The 17,656-nt window shown below is 42.9% G+C and overlaps 1 protein-coding gene across 2 annotated transcripts in view; it reads right to left on the bottom strand.

The window, feature by feature from the left end:
- The window catches only part of si:ch211-250n8.1, a 72,770-nt gene extending 56,045 nt beyond the window's left edge, over positions 1 to 16,725 (bottom strand). The window contains exon 1 of one of the 2 annotated variants that reach the window (XM_048611046.1): positions 16,625 to 16,725. In XM_048611046.1, the coding sequence (XP_048467003.1) occupies positions 16,625 to 16,661 (37 nt within the window). In that variant the 5' untranslated portion in view covers positions 16,662 to 16,725. The remainder of the gene's footprint in view (positions 1 to 16,624) is intronic. The other variant, XM_048611047.1, reaches the window with a different exon arrangement.
- Between the last annotated feature and the right edge of the window lie 931 nt (positions 16,726 to 17,656).

The following is a 17,656-nucleotide window of genomic DNA, read 5'->3' on the forward strand; positions in this document are numbered from 1 at the left end:
TAAGCCCATGAGAGTGGGAGGAACCTGAGACAGCAAGAGGGAAGAGAGTGGGCATCGTCTGTATGGGCTGCAGCGTTTCAAAGTAAAAATAGCCTTTCATTTCAGTGAGCTTTTCATAAAAAGGAATCAGGCCTCAAAGAACAGCTAACTGACTTTTTTTTGAATAGCAGGCATGAATTAAAGGGGGCACATAGCTGTACACTTAGTCAGATTTCCATGTTAGCCTTTGCTTGGAGCTTGTGACCCCAAACGTTTGAATGGAGACCCAATGGGGTTCATGACTCAGCTTGTGAATCACTCTTATACAGGATGATGGCCAGGAAATGGGTTCCATGGATTGGTAGAATGAGGTGAAACAGCTGAGAAAGAAGGCACAATGCAAGAAGTGGAAGTGGGTCCAAAGTGACTTACTTCAGAAAACAATCATGTACTGGAGAAAGGCTCTCCCATTGAGCGAGAGGGCACTCTCACCGTACTCACCCCAAACAGAAGAATGCAGGCACAGGCTGTAGCTGGAATAGATTAAATAATGAAACAGAAATAGGAGCAGAATTCCCATCATCATGAAGTTTTCCAGCTACCAATTGATAAATTTAAGGGTAAACTAATAAGACAGACAAAACAAAATGAACTGTTGAAGAGAGTTTATTCTGAAGTAACCATCTTTAAGAAAAAGTACTTCCAGCTGGGAACTTTAAGCTAAAGCAGGGCTAGTTGTTCCGGATTTTGAAAAGTAATGGGCGATAAAGATATTGGTGTGAACTTCACAGAACGGAAAAGTAATCGTGAAAATCTTTCAATTCTTTTTGGACACATCAGTCAACAGAGTACATTAACTGACATAAAAGACACTTTCCTGCAGAGTCATATTTTCAGGGGGAAACATTTCTGAAACTGTTGCATTTTTAAAGCCACTAAAGAAAGAAATAAAACAAATGCATTAGATGCCCATCTCTAGTTGCCCTTGAGGTGGTAATGAGCTGCCTTCATGAACCATTGCAGTCAGTCAATGTGGCATAGGCACACCCACAGCGCTGCTAGGAAGGGGGCTGCAGTATTTTGATACGGTGACAATGAAAGAATACAGTTCCAAGTAAGGAAAGTGCATGACTTGGCGGTGAACGTGTAGGCGATGGTGCTCCCATGCATCTGCTGCCTTGTCTTTCCAGGTGGCAGTGCTCAATTTAAAAATACATTCTGAAATGTTTTACTGGTAGTGTAAAGGAAAATGTTTAAGATATTTCTGTAATACATGTTGATCTATCAGTACTACTAAAATTAAAGCAGAATTTAAAATTGGGAGTCTCGTTTGAGGGGCTTTTAAATATATGGCTTGTACACAAACCAAGTAAATGTGGAGTAACTTTAAATCCATAATTTTATTAGGAGAATATGTTTCTATCCTAGATAACTATACTAGGTCCCCACAGAAAGACGATTTTATATTTAAAGAACAGAGTATTGTGAAACTTGATCAGTCAGTTGAACCAGTTTAATCATTCAGACTGAGTCAGATGCTAGTTTCCACATATTGAAGTTAACTACTGTGATGAATTACTCGTGAACAATACAGGATGTTTCAAGGGCAATTAAAATAATTTAAAAATAAAATCTAGAAATATGCTCACTGAAGTTTAAGTCACTTAGTCAATGCAAACAACATGAAAACTAGCAATGTTAAAAGTGTAAATCCTTCTAAAAGGATATTTTGGTACAGCTGGTTTCACATTATCTTTGGGTGGAAATGCTATCCACTAAGCTGTTAAAAATCATGTGCAGTTGAAACACTGGCTATGGTCGTGGCAGCAGATCTTAGATTCTGTCAAAAATGGCAACAGACATGGGTGAGATGAGAGGATAATGACAGCCCCTTGACATCACGACCTCATTCAACTGACTATGATATCAAGGAGCCCGAGTAAAACTGGAATCAATGAGAATCATGGGGCAAACTTTCTGCTGCTTGGAGTCATACCTGGCACTTAGGAAGATGGTTGTGGTTGTTCAGGGTCAGTCATCTCAGCTCTAGGATCTCTCTGCAGGAGCTCCTCAGAGAGTGTCCGAGGCCCAACCATCTTCAGCTGCTTCATCAACGACCTTTCCTCCATCACAAGATCAAAAATGGGTATGTTCACCAATAATTGCACAATGTTCTGCACCATTTGTGATTCCTCAGACACTAAAGCAGTCCATGTTCAAATGCAACAAGATTTGGACAATATCCAGGCTTGGGCTTACAAGTGGCAAAATAACATCTTTGCCACACAAATGCTCGACAACGAACATCTCCAATAAGAGACACAATCTAATCACTGCCCCTTGACATTCAATAGTGTTACCATCAATGAAACCCCCACTATCAACATTCTTGGGGTTCACCATTGACCAGAAACTCAACTGGACTCATCTCAAAGTGATTACAACAGCAAATCAGAGGTTAACTATACTGCAGTGAAAAATTCACCTCCTGACTCCCCAAAGCTTATTCACCTGGCACAAGTCAGGAGTGCAATGGAATACTCCTCACTTGCCTGGATAGGTGCAGCTTCAACAACAAAAGAAGCTTGACACCAATCAAATCAAAGAGCCCACTTGATTAGCACAACATCCACAAGCATCCACTCCCTCCACCACTGATGCTCAGTACACACTGCTGCTACTACTATCTACAAGATACACTGCAGAAATTCACCAAAGATCCTCAGACAGCCATGACCACTACCATCTAGAAGGACAAGGGCAGCAGATACATGGGAACACTACCACCTGCAAGTTTAGCTCGAAACCACTCACAACCCTGACTTAGAAATGTATCATTGTTCCTTCACTGTCACTGGGTCAAAATCCTGAAATTCCTTCCCTAAAGGCATTGTGGGTCAACCTACAGCAATTGGGCTGCTATGGTTCAAGAAAGCAGGTCCCTAGGACAACCAGGGCAATAAAAAACTGGGCAGCCAGTGATGTCCATATCCCAGGAGTGAATTTGAAAAAAAAACCACATTCTATACAATGGATGTACCAAAACTAGTAACTAGTGAAAAAGCTCTCTGAGGGATAAAAACATTAGTGAAAAGATTGTTCTTGTATTGCAACAAATACTAGAGAGAAAGGAAATCTGAATGTGTCAATGAAACACCCACTCTTCTGTCAAAAATCCCAATTGCTTTCTTCCACTATAAAAAAGCATTCTTCTATCATAGATGTTTCTGACGGATTTTGGATCATTCCCAGAAGCGGATTAGTATCAATTTGCTTTCACATTTGAAAATCAAAGTTACACTAGGACATGTTTGCTACAAGGATTCCATGCTCCTGTGATATTTCACAAATGAATGGAAGCCATTTTGAGAAACTTTCCAGACTTGAATACTTTATAATATCTCAACTAAGTCCTTTTGGCAATCAAAAGTGTGAATGAACATTTGTTTCTATTAGCTGAGTTAGTTCAGGCAGGTTTGAAAGTCAATCCACGAGCAGCTCAATTCTTCAAAAGTGATCAAGTTTGGAATTGTAACTTCACCAGAAGGAAGAAATCTAGACTTTCACAGATGAAAAACTATTCTCAGACTAATCTCTTCATCCAAAACTACCTTCTAGTCAGCTCCCAAGAAATTTTATCCTGAAGTTTGCTTAAAGGGTACAGGTTTTATTAACTATATTCAGATATACAGGGAGACAGGGAGATGTTTATGGAGGGAATTCTAGAGTTATGAACTTAACCAGCTTAAGGCATGGACACTAATGGGGAAGCAATGAAAATTAGGGATGCACAAGAGGCTGGAATTGAATGAATGCAGAGGTCTCAAAGGGTGGGGCAGCTGGAAGCCATTAAAGAAAGCAAGGGGAAAGACAACGAAGGGATTTGAATGTCAGTTAAAGCTTTGATTTCAAAGTGTGGCCAGATCTGAATCACAGAGATGATGGGAGAACAAGATTTAGTGCAGGTTGTAAATTTTAGTCCTTCATGAGCAAATATTAATCCTATTTAGGGGCAGTTACAAAAGGAGAACTTGGGGATCCACTTCTTATCACAAAGAGAATGCGGTTTGATGCCAAACTCTAGAGAATGAACACAAAAGCAGAATGAAATAGAACCGATGACAAGTCAACAACTTGAAACATTAGCTGTGATTCTCGCTGTACAAATGTTGCCATACCTGCTGTATATTTCCTCTATTTTGTTTTTATTCTGGAGAATCAACAATAAGAAAGCAAGGCTGATCCTGATTTGTTTCAACTTTGATTTATTTTCTCTTCTTCTTTGGCACTTGCTCAAACAAAGATGTCTCGATTTTGCAGCAGGAATAAGTTCTCAGTGACTAAGAAATTCAATGTATGACCCTCTGTCTCTGTGACAGGTGGAGCAGAAGATGGCTGGGGGAAAATGGGAGATTGGGATGCCTGGATTGCCATGCACACTTTTTTTCTGTCAATGGATGACTTTAGCTCTCGGTGAGGAGACTCTAGGTGTACAGCAGCTTTCCCTCCATTTCTGGCAGTCTTGGGCCAGAGTTCCCCAGATGTCAATGTAAATATTGCACATTTTCAAGGAATTTTAGAGATTGTCTAGAAGTATTTCCTTTCTCCTCCTGGGACCTACTTGCCGTATCAAAGCTCCAGGTAAAGCACTTGTTTTGGGAGTCTTGCGTCAGACACACAAACGATACGGACTGGCTAACAGAGCAAGTGTGTGGTCAATACTTTGATGCTAGGGATGTTGGCCTGAGCCAGATGACATTGGTATGCTTATTGTATGATCTTGCAGAAGAAATCTCCAGCATTTTGGAGGTGCCTATTGTACACAGTTCATGTCTCTGAACCACTTAGGAGAGTGAGTTTATTTTACTGAGACAACGTACTGAGAAATTTGCTCAGCCTTGGCATTCTAATGGCCTATTAGGTAGGGTCTCTGCCAGGAGGCCAAACAGAAGTAAAATCATAGCTGTCTGATTTACTCCTGTTATGAAGGTAGTCTGTCACAACCTTTCTAACGTGTGTGTGTGTTCCATCTTAATGCCCTAAGAGATTATTTTGACTGGAAGTTCAATTTTACCTATTTCCTTAATAATCTTGAAAATTTAAACTAAAATTACCCTGATTTTCATTTCAGAAGACATCCCCAACTCCACTTCACCTTGCCTCCCAACCTTGACACTGAATTATATTCATTGCTCGTCTCAAGGGCTGCAGATTATCAGCATTGTGGATGTGCATGATCTGAAGGAAAGTAAATTGAAAGATTCAACACAAGTGGATAGGGTTGAATAATGATCAAATTATGACTTTTTTCCTTGTTATTCAAATCAGAAACCAAGTTACATCAATATTGAATAATGCTAGAATTGATGACATGAATGATGAAAAGGCGAGAAAGAACAATGCCAGAGATAATGGAACACCAGTCACAGGGTGAACCACAGTACAATGAGGTTACAGAGAAAATGGAGTAGTAACAAACAAAGCTTTAATGAGAAGTTGTATGATGTTGATGCAGCTATAGATGCAGTGCCAAATGTTAAAAGGAGTGGTCAATGAACAAGGCAAATAATTTACTAGGGTGTTCCAGAGTTAAAGTAAGAGATAAAATGAAATCACTAATAACAACTAGTCAGCTGCTAGACTGACTGTGCCCTAGCTGCTTGTGTGCCATCAATGACTGAGCCACATGCATTTGACAGAGCGACCACCACTACAGCACACTCACCCACAGCACTGTTTCCACGATAACTTCTCACCAAATGTTCATATTTTAGGCTTGACCAACAACACTATTACAGACCGTTCTTTCAGTACTCAGAAAAAGCAGTCATTTTTATGCAAGCAACACTTACTGTTAATATCGTGTGACCAACATCAATGTCAACATCAGGATTTTAAAAAAAGCAATGGTAAACATGAAATTTCACATCAAATGTAGTTGAGCCATAGAAACATCATGTGACACCCAGTCATTTCAAATTAAGACTGAACTTATTCATCCCATCTTAACTCTATTTTGTCCCCCTTGTCCAGTCTTTTGCTAGTTACATTCAGGATTCTTCTGATGCTCTGTCAGTTCCATAATTTCCAAGTTTTGTGGTCCCAATCCCCTCTTTTTTACCATGGATGTGAAATCCCTCTACAACTGCTTACAACTCTTGTCCAGAATTAGAAAAATTAATTGGCTTTGTTTCCAATTTCCATCCTTCTCTCACCATCACCTGGTCCATCTCTGTCTCTGCCCTTCCTTGACTTCACTGTTGCCATTTTGGAGGATACCAATTTCCACTACAAACTCACTGACTCCCACACTTGCCTTGACTACTTCTCTTCACACCCTGCTTCCTGCAAGATGTCTGTTCCATCTCATCTGTTCTGATGAAACCATCTGCCACCGGGCTCCAACATGAACACCTTTTCCCTCAATTGAGGATTCACATCCATGTCAAGGCTCTCAGCTGTGTTCAACCCATCTCCCACACTTCTACCCTCACTCCTTCCCCTCCTTTCCCAAACAACATTGGGTTCCCTTTGTCCTTACTTTCTCCCGAGTAGTTTCTGCATTGAAAGATCCTCTCCCAGTATTTACGCCACCTCCAGCAGATTACCACCACCAAATACATCTCCCATCCACTGCCCTCCGCGGTCAGCATTCCGCAGGGATCTTTCTCTTTGCGACACCTTGGTCCGCTCCTCCATTATTCTCCCCCACACCACGGCACCTTCCATATAATCATAAAAGGCGTAATACTTGTCCTTTCATCTCCTCCTTAGTCATTGTCCAAGATCCTAGACGCATCACTTGTACTTCTTTCAATCGCATTCCCTGCATTTGCTGCTCAAAATACAGTCTACTTTTCAATGGCGAGATCAAATGCACACTGGATGACCGTTTTGAACTGCACCCCCACTCGGTCTCAAGGAATGATCCTGACACCCCCCCAGCTGTTTGACATTTCAAGAAACTACCTTGATCTCATGCTAACATTTCTGACCTGGGCCTGCTGCAATGTTCCAACAAAGCACAATGTAAGCACAAGGAGAAACATCTCATTTTCTGCTTAAGCATTTTATAGACTCCAGATTTCAATATTGAATTTAATAATTTCAGAAACTGACTGCATTCGATCTGCTTGTCATTTCTTTTATGTTCATTCCCCCCTCACCCCAGAAGTGTTTCATGTCGGCATCTTATTATTTTGCCCTTAGCCTTTTACAACTCAATTTACACAAATTTTACATTATTTTCTTCTTTCTACACTATTAATTATCCTTTGTCTTTTGATCTGGGCCTCTATACCATCTGCCTCTTTCAGAAGTATTAAAAAAGCCTATTTTCCAACATCTTTCAGTTTTGAGGAAGTCATACTAGACTCAAAATATTAACTCTACTTCTTTCCACATATGCTGCCAGACCTACCAAGTTACACCAGCATTCCCTGTATTAAATCCAAATTAAGCATTGCGTTCAGAAAGCATTTTGAGCTGTAAAACAGTGGGGTGAATGGCAGGGAGTCTTATTGTCACAATATACAATATAATGAATATGATGGATTTTCTCTTAAACTAACATTACCAAAATACTAAATATTCCTGGTTACAGCAGATAGTGCAAGAGGTACTGAAGAATAGCCACCTTTCAGGTAAGACATTTAACAGACGCTGGAAACCTCCGGTCTGGATGGATCAATACTACATCAGACTTTTATCCATTGTGTCATCCAGGGAACAGCTGGAACTAAGTGGCATCATGTGAACAACAATAACATATTCATATAGTGCCTTTAACTTTGTGAAACAAGTTCTGCATGCAGATGTTGTTGAGGATTGATTGCAAACAAGTGTCCTTTCTGGCTGTATATTGTTTCAGTATTGTAGGCATATCTACACCACACGCCCTGAAATGGTCCAAAAAAGAAGCTAACTATCACATAAAGGATAATTACAGATAGGGAACAAATGCTAGTCTTGCCAGCAAGACCTACATTGGATTGTCAAAGTAAGACTACTGTGGATAGTCGCTTCTTCGTGAAAACAAGATACATGGATCTCAAAATGTATTCTACACACCTCAAACATTTTACTCATAAAACTGATGTCACTGACAGCCTTGTAAGGCCAAAGAATGTGGCTGCACTAGTTAGACTTGGAGCAGTTTAAAGCACCATTTTTAATAGGCACAAAATTATTTGCAAAATTTTGAATCTACTTGTATTTTAGTTTTCTCATCGCTGAAGCTGTTGACATTTAATCACCTGTTCTAAATACGCTTGAGAAAGTGGCAATTGTGAGCCACCTTCTTGACCCACTCTAAGTGTAGCAGTTTGCTACAATTTAGTGGGTTCTGAGACTATGTAAGATAGAAGAACATATGTTCTGGATCTGGAATCACAGATCGACCAGACTGTGGAAGGATGGTAAATCAGTGAGCCAGTTGGGTTTTTAATAAGACTTTCAAAACACTTTTTAATTTCCAGATTTTATTCACACTGAATTCACAGTGGGATTTAAACTCTCATTCTCTGAATTAGTAGTCTAGGCTTCTGGGTTTCAATTGCAGCAATGTAGCCATGTTATTTTATCACCTCTAATTGTGAGCCCAGGTAGAAAAATGAAACCTAGGCTGCTAAAATAGCAAAGACATCAGTAAGATAAATAAGAGTTAATGTATGTTCCCTATTTGTTTAAAGCACTGACTGTTTCGGTAACCCCACCCTTCTTGACTTCGACTGGACTATCAGGTTGTTAAAAACAGAACTTGACTTGTAACCTGCTTCCTTTGGTTTGTTTGTCTAGTGGTAATGCTTGGACTTTATTTAATGGTTACAGCAAATTAAGATAAGACTGGGAAGAGGTCATTTAATCCCTCTAACCTATTTCACCATTAAATCAGAGATTCTGGTCGATCTATACCTCAATCCCATAAAATGTAGGAGCAGAATTAGGCCATTCAGCCCATAGAGTCCACTCTGCCATTCAATCATGGCTGAAATGTTTATCAACCTCATTCTCCTACCTTCTCACCATAACTCTTGATCCCCCTATTAATCAAGAACCTATCTCTGTGTTAAAGACACTCAATGTCTTGGCCTCCACAGCCTTTTGCAGCAATGAGTTCCACAGATTAACCACCCTGTGGCTGAAGAAATTCCTCCTCATCCCAGTTCTAAAGGGTTATCCCTTCACCCTGAGACTGTGGCCTGTGTTCCTAGTCTCTGACTAGTGGAAACATCCTCTCCATGTCCACTCTATCTCAGTATTCTGTAGTTTCAACAAAATCTCGCCCTTCAACCCTCTACAATCCATCAAGTATTTTGGAAAGGCAAATCATGGCAAGACTTATACGCTTAATGTAAAGGTCCTGAGGAGTGCTGCTGAATAAAGGGACCTTGGAGTGTAAGTTCATAGTTCCTTGAAAGTGGAATCACAGGTAAACAAGATAATGAAGAAGGCATTTGGTATGCTGGTCTTTACTGGTGAATGCATTGAGTATAGGAGTTGGAGGTAATGTTGTGGCCGGACAGGACATTGGTTAGGCCATTTTTGGAATATTGCATTCAATTCTGGGTCTCCCTGCTATAGGAAAGATGTTGTGAAACTAGAAAGAGTTCAGAAAAGACCTACAAGGATGTTGCCAGGGTTGGAGGGTTTGAGCTATAGGGAAGAGACTGAATAGGTTAGGGCTATTTTCCTGGAGCATCAGAGGCTGAGAGGTGACCACTTAGAAGTTTATAAAATCATCAGGGACATGGGTAGGGTGAATAGTCAAGGTCTTTTCCTCATGGTAGGGGAGTCCAAAACTAGAGGGCATAGATTTAAGGTGAGAGGGTAAAGATTTAAGAGGGACCTAAGGGGCAACTTTTTCACGCAGAGGGTGGTGGGTGTACAGAATGAGCTGCCAGAGGAAGTGATGGAGGATGGTACAATTACAACATTTAAAAAGGCATCTGGATGGATATATGAATAGGAAGGATTTAGAGGATGTATAGGATGGGCTGAACAGCTAAAAGTTCATGATGATATTCAACAGCTGCATGACCTTGAATGTGTCCTGTGAACATTCCTTTATAGGCCGAAGACAGCACCAGCAGTTTGTCTTTCTGTTGCTGTGTTTTCTGTACTAGACAGAGGTTTTGTCTGTTGTATCTATTTTCTTTGTGCTGGCTGTTTGTTACACTGTATGTGAGAGAGAGAGAGTTTCGTTTCAAGTCGCTCGATTTTGCCTTGGCTCAGAATGGTGAATGGTGCCAGGAACAAACCTCCAGATCAGCCATCGATTGAGGGTCCCCAATTGGCAGAAGTGTATCAGACTTGTTGCTTTTTCTCTTTTTTTCCATTTATTATTACCATTATAATCATTATTATTACTTAATAAACATCCGTATTCAAGCAAACTGCTGTTGTTGAGTCTTCTCTTAATTAATGTTTAACTAGATCCAGAAGAACTGCTTGGATACACGCTGTGATACAAGACAGAGGGATATAGGCCAAATGCTGGGCAAATGGGACTAATTTCAGATATCTGGTTAGCTTGAACAAGTTGGACCAAATGGTCTGTTTCCATGCTGTACAGCTCAGAGTACAGACCCAGAGTCCTCAACTGCTTCTGATACAACAAGCCCTTTATTTCCACGATCATTCTTGTTAACCTCCTCTGGAACTCCAACTCCACTACATTCTTTCTTGGATAAGGAGCCTAACACTGCTCACAATATTCCAATTGCAGTCTGACCAAAGCCTTATACAACGTCATTACATTTGCTTTCCTAACTGTGATGTTAAGCTTAGAATCCGGAACAAGGGCTCCCAATTCCCTTTGTTTCCGATTTCTGAAACCTTTTCTCATTTAGAAAATAGTCTACACCTCTTCTTCCTACTCCGAGGCTGTGCCCTTGGGCCCTAGTCTCTCCTACTAGTGGAAACATCTTCTCCACGTCCAAAGTGCATAACCTCACATATCCCACATTGTGTTCCATCTGCCACTTCTTTGTCCACTCTCCTAGTCTGTCCAAGTACTTCTGCAGCCACCCCACTTCCTCACCATGATATCCCTTCACCTTTGTGTCATTTTCCCATTTTCCTGTCTTTGGTCCATGCCACTTGGCACCCTTACCAAACAAAAATCCATCATTTTCAGATCTAGAAAATCACAATTATTCCCCAACGTCTATATCCCACAGAAGAAAGTTTTGGATTTCCTCTATGTATTACTGAAAAGATGATTCCCGACTTCAGTCCAAAGTCGCTTAACTCTGACATTATACTGTCCTGTTCTGGATTCTCCCGTCAGAGGGGACAATTTCTCGATCATGTCAGAAAAACCCATTTGGTTCACTAATGTCCTTAATGGAAGGCAGCTGCTGTCCTTATCTGGACTGGCCTACATGTGTACTCCAGCTACAGCAATATTGTTGACTCTTAACTGCCCTCTGGATAATTAGGGATGGGTAATAAATGCTGGCCTAACCAGTGACATCCACCCAGTGATGTTCACAGGATACTCAAAAAGCTGTATAGTTTATTGCTCTGGCAATATATATTCTCACTGAAGCATCTTGACATATTAAATAGTTACATGCTGAATCTACTAACATCCACAAATCATAAATTTTACTTGCCTGTATTTAAAAAACATTGTTTTTTGGGTAATATAATGAAACAAGAGCTTAATTAGGATTTTCTTTAAACAGCACTGTAGCACTGAGTGTCGTTATAGCCTGAGGACTGCAGTGGTTAAAAAGGCAGCTCATCACTACCTTCTCCAAGGCAATTAAGGTTGGACAATAATTGCCAGCTTAACCAGAGATGCACACATCCCATGATTGAATTAAAAAAGAACATTAAAACTGGCAAAGACAAATAAGGGAGATGTTTATGATTCATGGTCTGGACATACAGTGTAGCACTCCCTCAGTACAATATTGTGCTTTCCGCAACCACTGAGTTTGAAAGACAGGGAAACATTAAAAGGAAGTCCCATTTTCCTGTTCTGGTGGATATAAAAGATTCCATGGCACTATTTCAAAGAAAAGCAGGGTAGACATCCTCAGTGTCCTGGCCAATATTTATCCCTGAATCAACATCATAATATCTCATGTTGCTTTTCGTGGGAGTTTGCTGAAACCAAACTGTCTGTTTCCAACATTACAACTGTACATTTGAGGAGTTCAGCGATTGTGGATACCACAATACAAACGTGATTCAATCTTTTTCCTCTCCTTTCCAACCACCTTCCCTGGATACCCATTACAGCTTGTGGATATAGAAATACCTGTTGGACCCTGTCCTAAAATTACCCGACACCAGGTTATAGTTCAACAGGTTTATTTGAAAATGCAAGCTTTCGAATCTCAGTTCCTTCCTTATGCATAGTGTGGGAAAGAGGGTATAAGACACAATTTATAAGCAGAAAAGTTAACAACCCTAAAACTGGCCACCTCTTGTTGAATCTTTAAAAAGTTAGGAAGGAGACTACGGATTAAAATGCAAAATCCAGATTCCTTTCAAGTCATTGTCCTGAGATGATTAAAAGTTTTATCGATGTATAAAACAGGTGACACAGGTCGGACAATGCATTTTAGGTGTGAGGTCTTGCTTAGAATCTGTATATTTTAAACTAGCATCAGGTTTTTTTTTGAGCAAAACAGAATGCATCTGCAACTACACAAACATCTTGAATGAAATAATTCCTCTGTATCTCCCCCCTTCTCTCTCACATAGAGACGCAATGTCAGAGAGAGTATACATCTGCGCTCTTGAGAGTGTGTGAGGGAATGTGTGAGAGAGAGATGGTCTATGCAAGTGTGCGAGTGTGCGTCAGTATACATGTGCGCGCTTGTGTGTGTGGGAGTATGTAGTGTGGTGGGGCCACCTGAAGTGTGACATGAACCCAAGATCACAATTGAGGCCGTCCTCATGGGTATGAAACTTGGCTTTCAGCCTCTGCGCAGCAATTTTGCGTTGTTGTGTATCTCGAGGTCCACCTTGGGAAGATGTTTACCCGAAGATGGGACCCTGTGTGACAACCTATCTGGCTATGTCGAGGGCATCTTGAAACCCATGGTACAAGGAACTCCCAGCTTCTGACGTGACACCACAGATTTCCAACAGAAACTCAGCACCCACTGATCAGTCGAACCAAAAACACTCCTCATTACAATGGACGTTTCGGCACTCCACACCAGCATCCTTCAAACAGCATCAGTACTCAATACCAACAACTGCCAATTTCCAGAAGCCATCCTGCAACTCATCCGCTTCATCCTTGACCACATCTTCACCTTTGACAACCGGTTCTTCATTCAGACACATGGAACAGCCATGGGGATCAAACCTGCACCCCAATATGCCAATATTTTCATGCAGAAATTCGAACAAAACTTCTTTGCTATGCAGGACCTCCAACTAATGCTACGCACCAGATAGATTGACGACATTTTCTTCCTTTGGTCTCACAGGCAAGGAATCACTGAAACATTTGCACACTTACATAGGCCCTCTCTCTCTCACACACACTCCCTCACGAGCGCGGACACACACTCTCTGGCATTGCGTCCCTGTGTGAGAGAGAGAGGGGGAGATGCAGAGGAATTATTTCATTCAAGATGTTTGTGCATTCTGTTTTGCTCAAAAAAAAACCTGACCCCAGTTTAAAACATACAAATTCTAAGCAAGACCTCACACCTAAAATGTGGACTCCCTCGTCCACTCCACACTCCCCACTAGCCCCACCACCCACGGCACCTTTCTCTGCAAGCGCAGGAGGTGTTACACCTGCCCCTACACCTCCCCCCTCACCTCCATCCCTGGCCCCAAGAAAACCTTCCACATTAAACAGATGTTCACCTGCACATCCACTAATGCGTCTATTGTGTCCGCTGTTCCCGAGGTGGCCTCCTCTACAGGGAGACCAAGTGGAGGCTCGGAGACCGCTTTGTGGAGCACCTTCACTCGGTTTGCAACAAACGACAATACATCCCAGTCGCGAACCACTTCAACTCCTCCTCCCACTGCCTGGACGACACGTCCATCCTGGGCCTCCTCCAGCATCACAATGACGCCACCCGAAAACTGGAGGAACAGCACCTCATATTCCACCTTGGAACCCTACAACCCAATGGTCTCAATGTGGACTTTACGAGCTTCAAAATCTCCCCACCCCCGACCTCATCCCAAGACCAGCAACCCCTTCGTCCCCGCCTCCTTGACCTGTCCATCTTCTCTCTCATCTATCCGCCCCTCCCTCCTCACTGACCAACCCTCATCCCAACTCCCTACCTACACTCACCTTTCCTAGCTTAATCCCCACCTCCTTGACCTGTCCGTCTTCTCTCCACCTATCTGCTCCACTATCCACCTTCTATCACCGCCTCCCCACCTCTCGATTTATTTCAGAAACCCCCTCCTTTCCCCCATTTCTGAAGAAGGGTCCAGACCCGAAACATCAGCTTTTCTGCTTCTCTGATGCTGCCTGGCCTGCTGTGTTCATCCAGCTCCACACGTTGTTATCTCAGATTCCAGCATCAGCAGTTCCTACCATCACTGAAACAACTATGTATGAATATCAACAAGTTTCATCCCACCAGACTTACCATGGACTACTCTTTAGAATCAGTCTCATTCTTAGACACATGCATTATCAAGGACAGACAGTATCAGTACCTCACTCTACTACAAGACCATGGATAACCTCAAGATGCTGCACTTCTCTAGCTTCCACCTTAAACATATTAAAAAAGCCATCCCCTAAGGACAAGTCCTACGCATACACAGGATCTGCTCAGATGAGGGATGACACGATGGACAGGTGAAGGTGTTGAAGGATGCCCTCATAAAGAACAGGAAATGATGCTCAACTCATCAGCTGCAAATAGTGCCACAGCAAAAAGCCATAATGACCTCCTCAGAACACAGACATGGGATCTAACCAATAGGGTACCCTTCGTTGTCCAGTACTTCCTGGGAGTGGAGAAACTATACCATGATCTTCGTAGCCTTCAACACATTATTGACAATAATTAGTACCTCACCATGATCTTCCCCACACCTCCACTTCTCACCTTCAAAACAACCATCAAACCTTACACAAACCATTATTCGCATCAAACCATCCCGCCTTCAGGACGACATCGAGCCACAACACCACACAACCCTCTTATGGCAACCTCTGCAAGACATGTCAGATCATCAACATGGGTACTACCGTCACATGTGGGAACACCACTCACCACGTACACAGCAGATATGTTGTGTGACTCAGCCAATGTCATCTATCTTATATGATGTAGGCAAGGATGCCCCAAGGTATGGTATGTAAGTGAAACCACGCAACGGATGAATAGACACTGCAACGATCACTGGACAGGGGTGTTCCCTCCCAATGGAGGAACACTTCAGGGGTCAAGGACATTCAGCCTTTGAACTTCAGGTAAACATACTCCTAGGTGGACTCTGAGACACACAACAACGCAAAATTGCTGAGGAGAGGCTGATAGCCAAGTTCCATACCCATGAGGACAGCCTCAATTGTGATCTTGGCTTCATGTCGTACTACAGGTGATCCCATCACGCTATACACTCCCACACATAAACACACGCATACACTGTACACTTACATACTTACACAGACCCTCTCTCACATGCACACACTCCCTCAAACACACACGCACACACACTTGCACACCCTCTCTTTCTCACACACACACAGGCACGGGCACACGGGCACACACACAAATTACTTCATCCGAGATGTTTGTGTAGTTACAGATGCATCCTGTTTTGCTCAAAAAAAAAACCTGACCCCAGTTTAAAACATAGACAGATTCTAAGCAAGATTTCACACCTAAAATGTATTGTCTGACCTGACAGGTCACTTTTTTTATACATCGATAAAACTTTAATCATCTCAGGGCAATGACTTGAAAGGAATCTGGATTTTGCATTTTAATCAGTAGTCTCCTTCCTAACTGATTAAAGATTCAGCAAGAGGCAGTCAGTTTTAGGGTTATTACCTCTCTGCTTATAAATTCTGTGTCTTATGGTCTCTCCCTCACACTACATGTGAGGAAGGAGCTGAGCTCCGAAAGCTTGCGTTTTACAATGAGCCTGTTGGACTATAACCTGGTGTCATGTAATTTTTGACCTTGTCCACCCCAATCCAACGCAGGCACCTCCACATTATCTCCCTATTCCGTTTTGACAGCAACAGTAATTAAACGATTATTCTCTACATATTCAGGCGTCACACTGCAAATATAAATTCTCTGAGGTGGACAGAGATCCCTCCAAGACATGCGATTTCTAAAGAACCCCATATACTCTCTACCAGACTCAAACACCCAAATTCCACTGCCTTACCATACATACACCAAGCCGCTATTCCCTTTTGCCATCTCTATCCTAACTACATCTCCTCCTTTCCAAGAATACCCTCCATCTACTCCAGGCCTCACCCTCCCCCAGCTCCTCGCCCCAGGCTCTTCTACCTCTCATCTGGTTCCTGGTCTCGCCCCAGGCTCTTCTGCCCCTTCCCCGATTCCTGGTCCTTCACCCAGTCACTCTGCCCAGGCCTTACTGACCCTCCCCAAAATCCTAACCCCTCCCACTACTCCCTTGCTACCCCACACGCCATCATTAGGGCACTCACCCTTCAAGGCGCCGAGCAGCGGCTCCTTTCTTGACATTTTCCTCTCCCAAGAATGGCACGATTCACCGGAAGCTGCCACTCCACCCTTTCCCTCCCAGACTTGCCTGGCCTGCACCTCCCTGCCGCTCCCTCACCCTCAAACACCGGCCGAGCCTGTCGGGCACGGAGACAAGTTAACCCATGCTGCCCGTCAATCAGCGGCACGGGGGCGGGACTAACAACTGCCCGTCTATCGGCGGGCCGAGGGCGGGGCTACCAACCACCTGTCTGTCAGCGGGCCGAGGGCGGGGCTACCAACCACCTGTCTATCAGCGGGCCGAGGGCGGGGCTACCAATCACCTGTCTATCAGCGGGCTCTAGGCGGTGCTGACATTCATCTGTCAATTACCGTGCTGGGGGCGGGGCTAACTGTAACGACTTTCAGCGGCTGAGGGCGGAGCTAACACACCTTCAATTAGCGGACTGGAGTCCAGTCCAGAATGCCCTGTCAATCAGAGGGATGGGGCGGGGCTAACATTCACGCGTCAATCAGAGGGCTGAGGGCGGGATTAGTATCCAACTGTCAATCAGCTGAGTCGGGATGGGGTATATCAGTCAGTGTCAATCAGTGTCCAAAATCACACGCCAGATTCTCCACCTGACAAAGGGGCAGTGCCCAAAAGCTTGTCATTTCAAATAAACCTGTTGGACTATAACCTAGTGTTATGTGACTTTTGACCTTTTCCACCCCAGTCCAGCACTAGATCCCCTACAACCTGTCAATCAGTGGGCTGGGTGCGGGTCCATCCCTTCCCGTCTGTCAATCAGAGGGACAGAAGCGGGGATAACACATCCCTTAGAGGATCGGGGTGGGGCTAACACCTCAAAAAACTGAAAGAACTGCAGATGCTGGAATTCAGATGTAAAAACAGAAATTGCTGGAAAAGCTCTGCAGGTCTGGCAGCGTTGGTGGAGAGAAATCAGAATAATGTTTCAGGTTCAGTGAACCTTCCACAGAACTGTTCCTAGCTACCATCAGTTCTGAGGAAGGGT

This window comes from Rhincodon typus, chromosome 23 (genome assembly GCF_021869965.1).
Source record: "Rhincodon typus isolate 14 chromosome 23, sRhiTyp1.1, whole genome shotgun sequence".
NCBI classification, from domain to species: Eukaryota; Metazoa; Chordata; class Chondrichthyes; order Orectolobiformes; family Rhincodontidae; genus Rhincodon; species Rhincodon typus.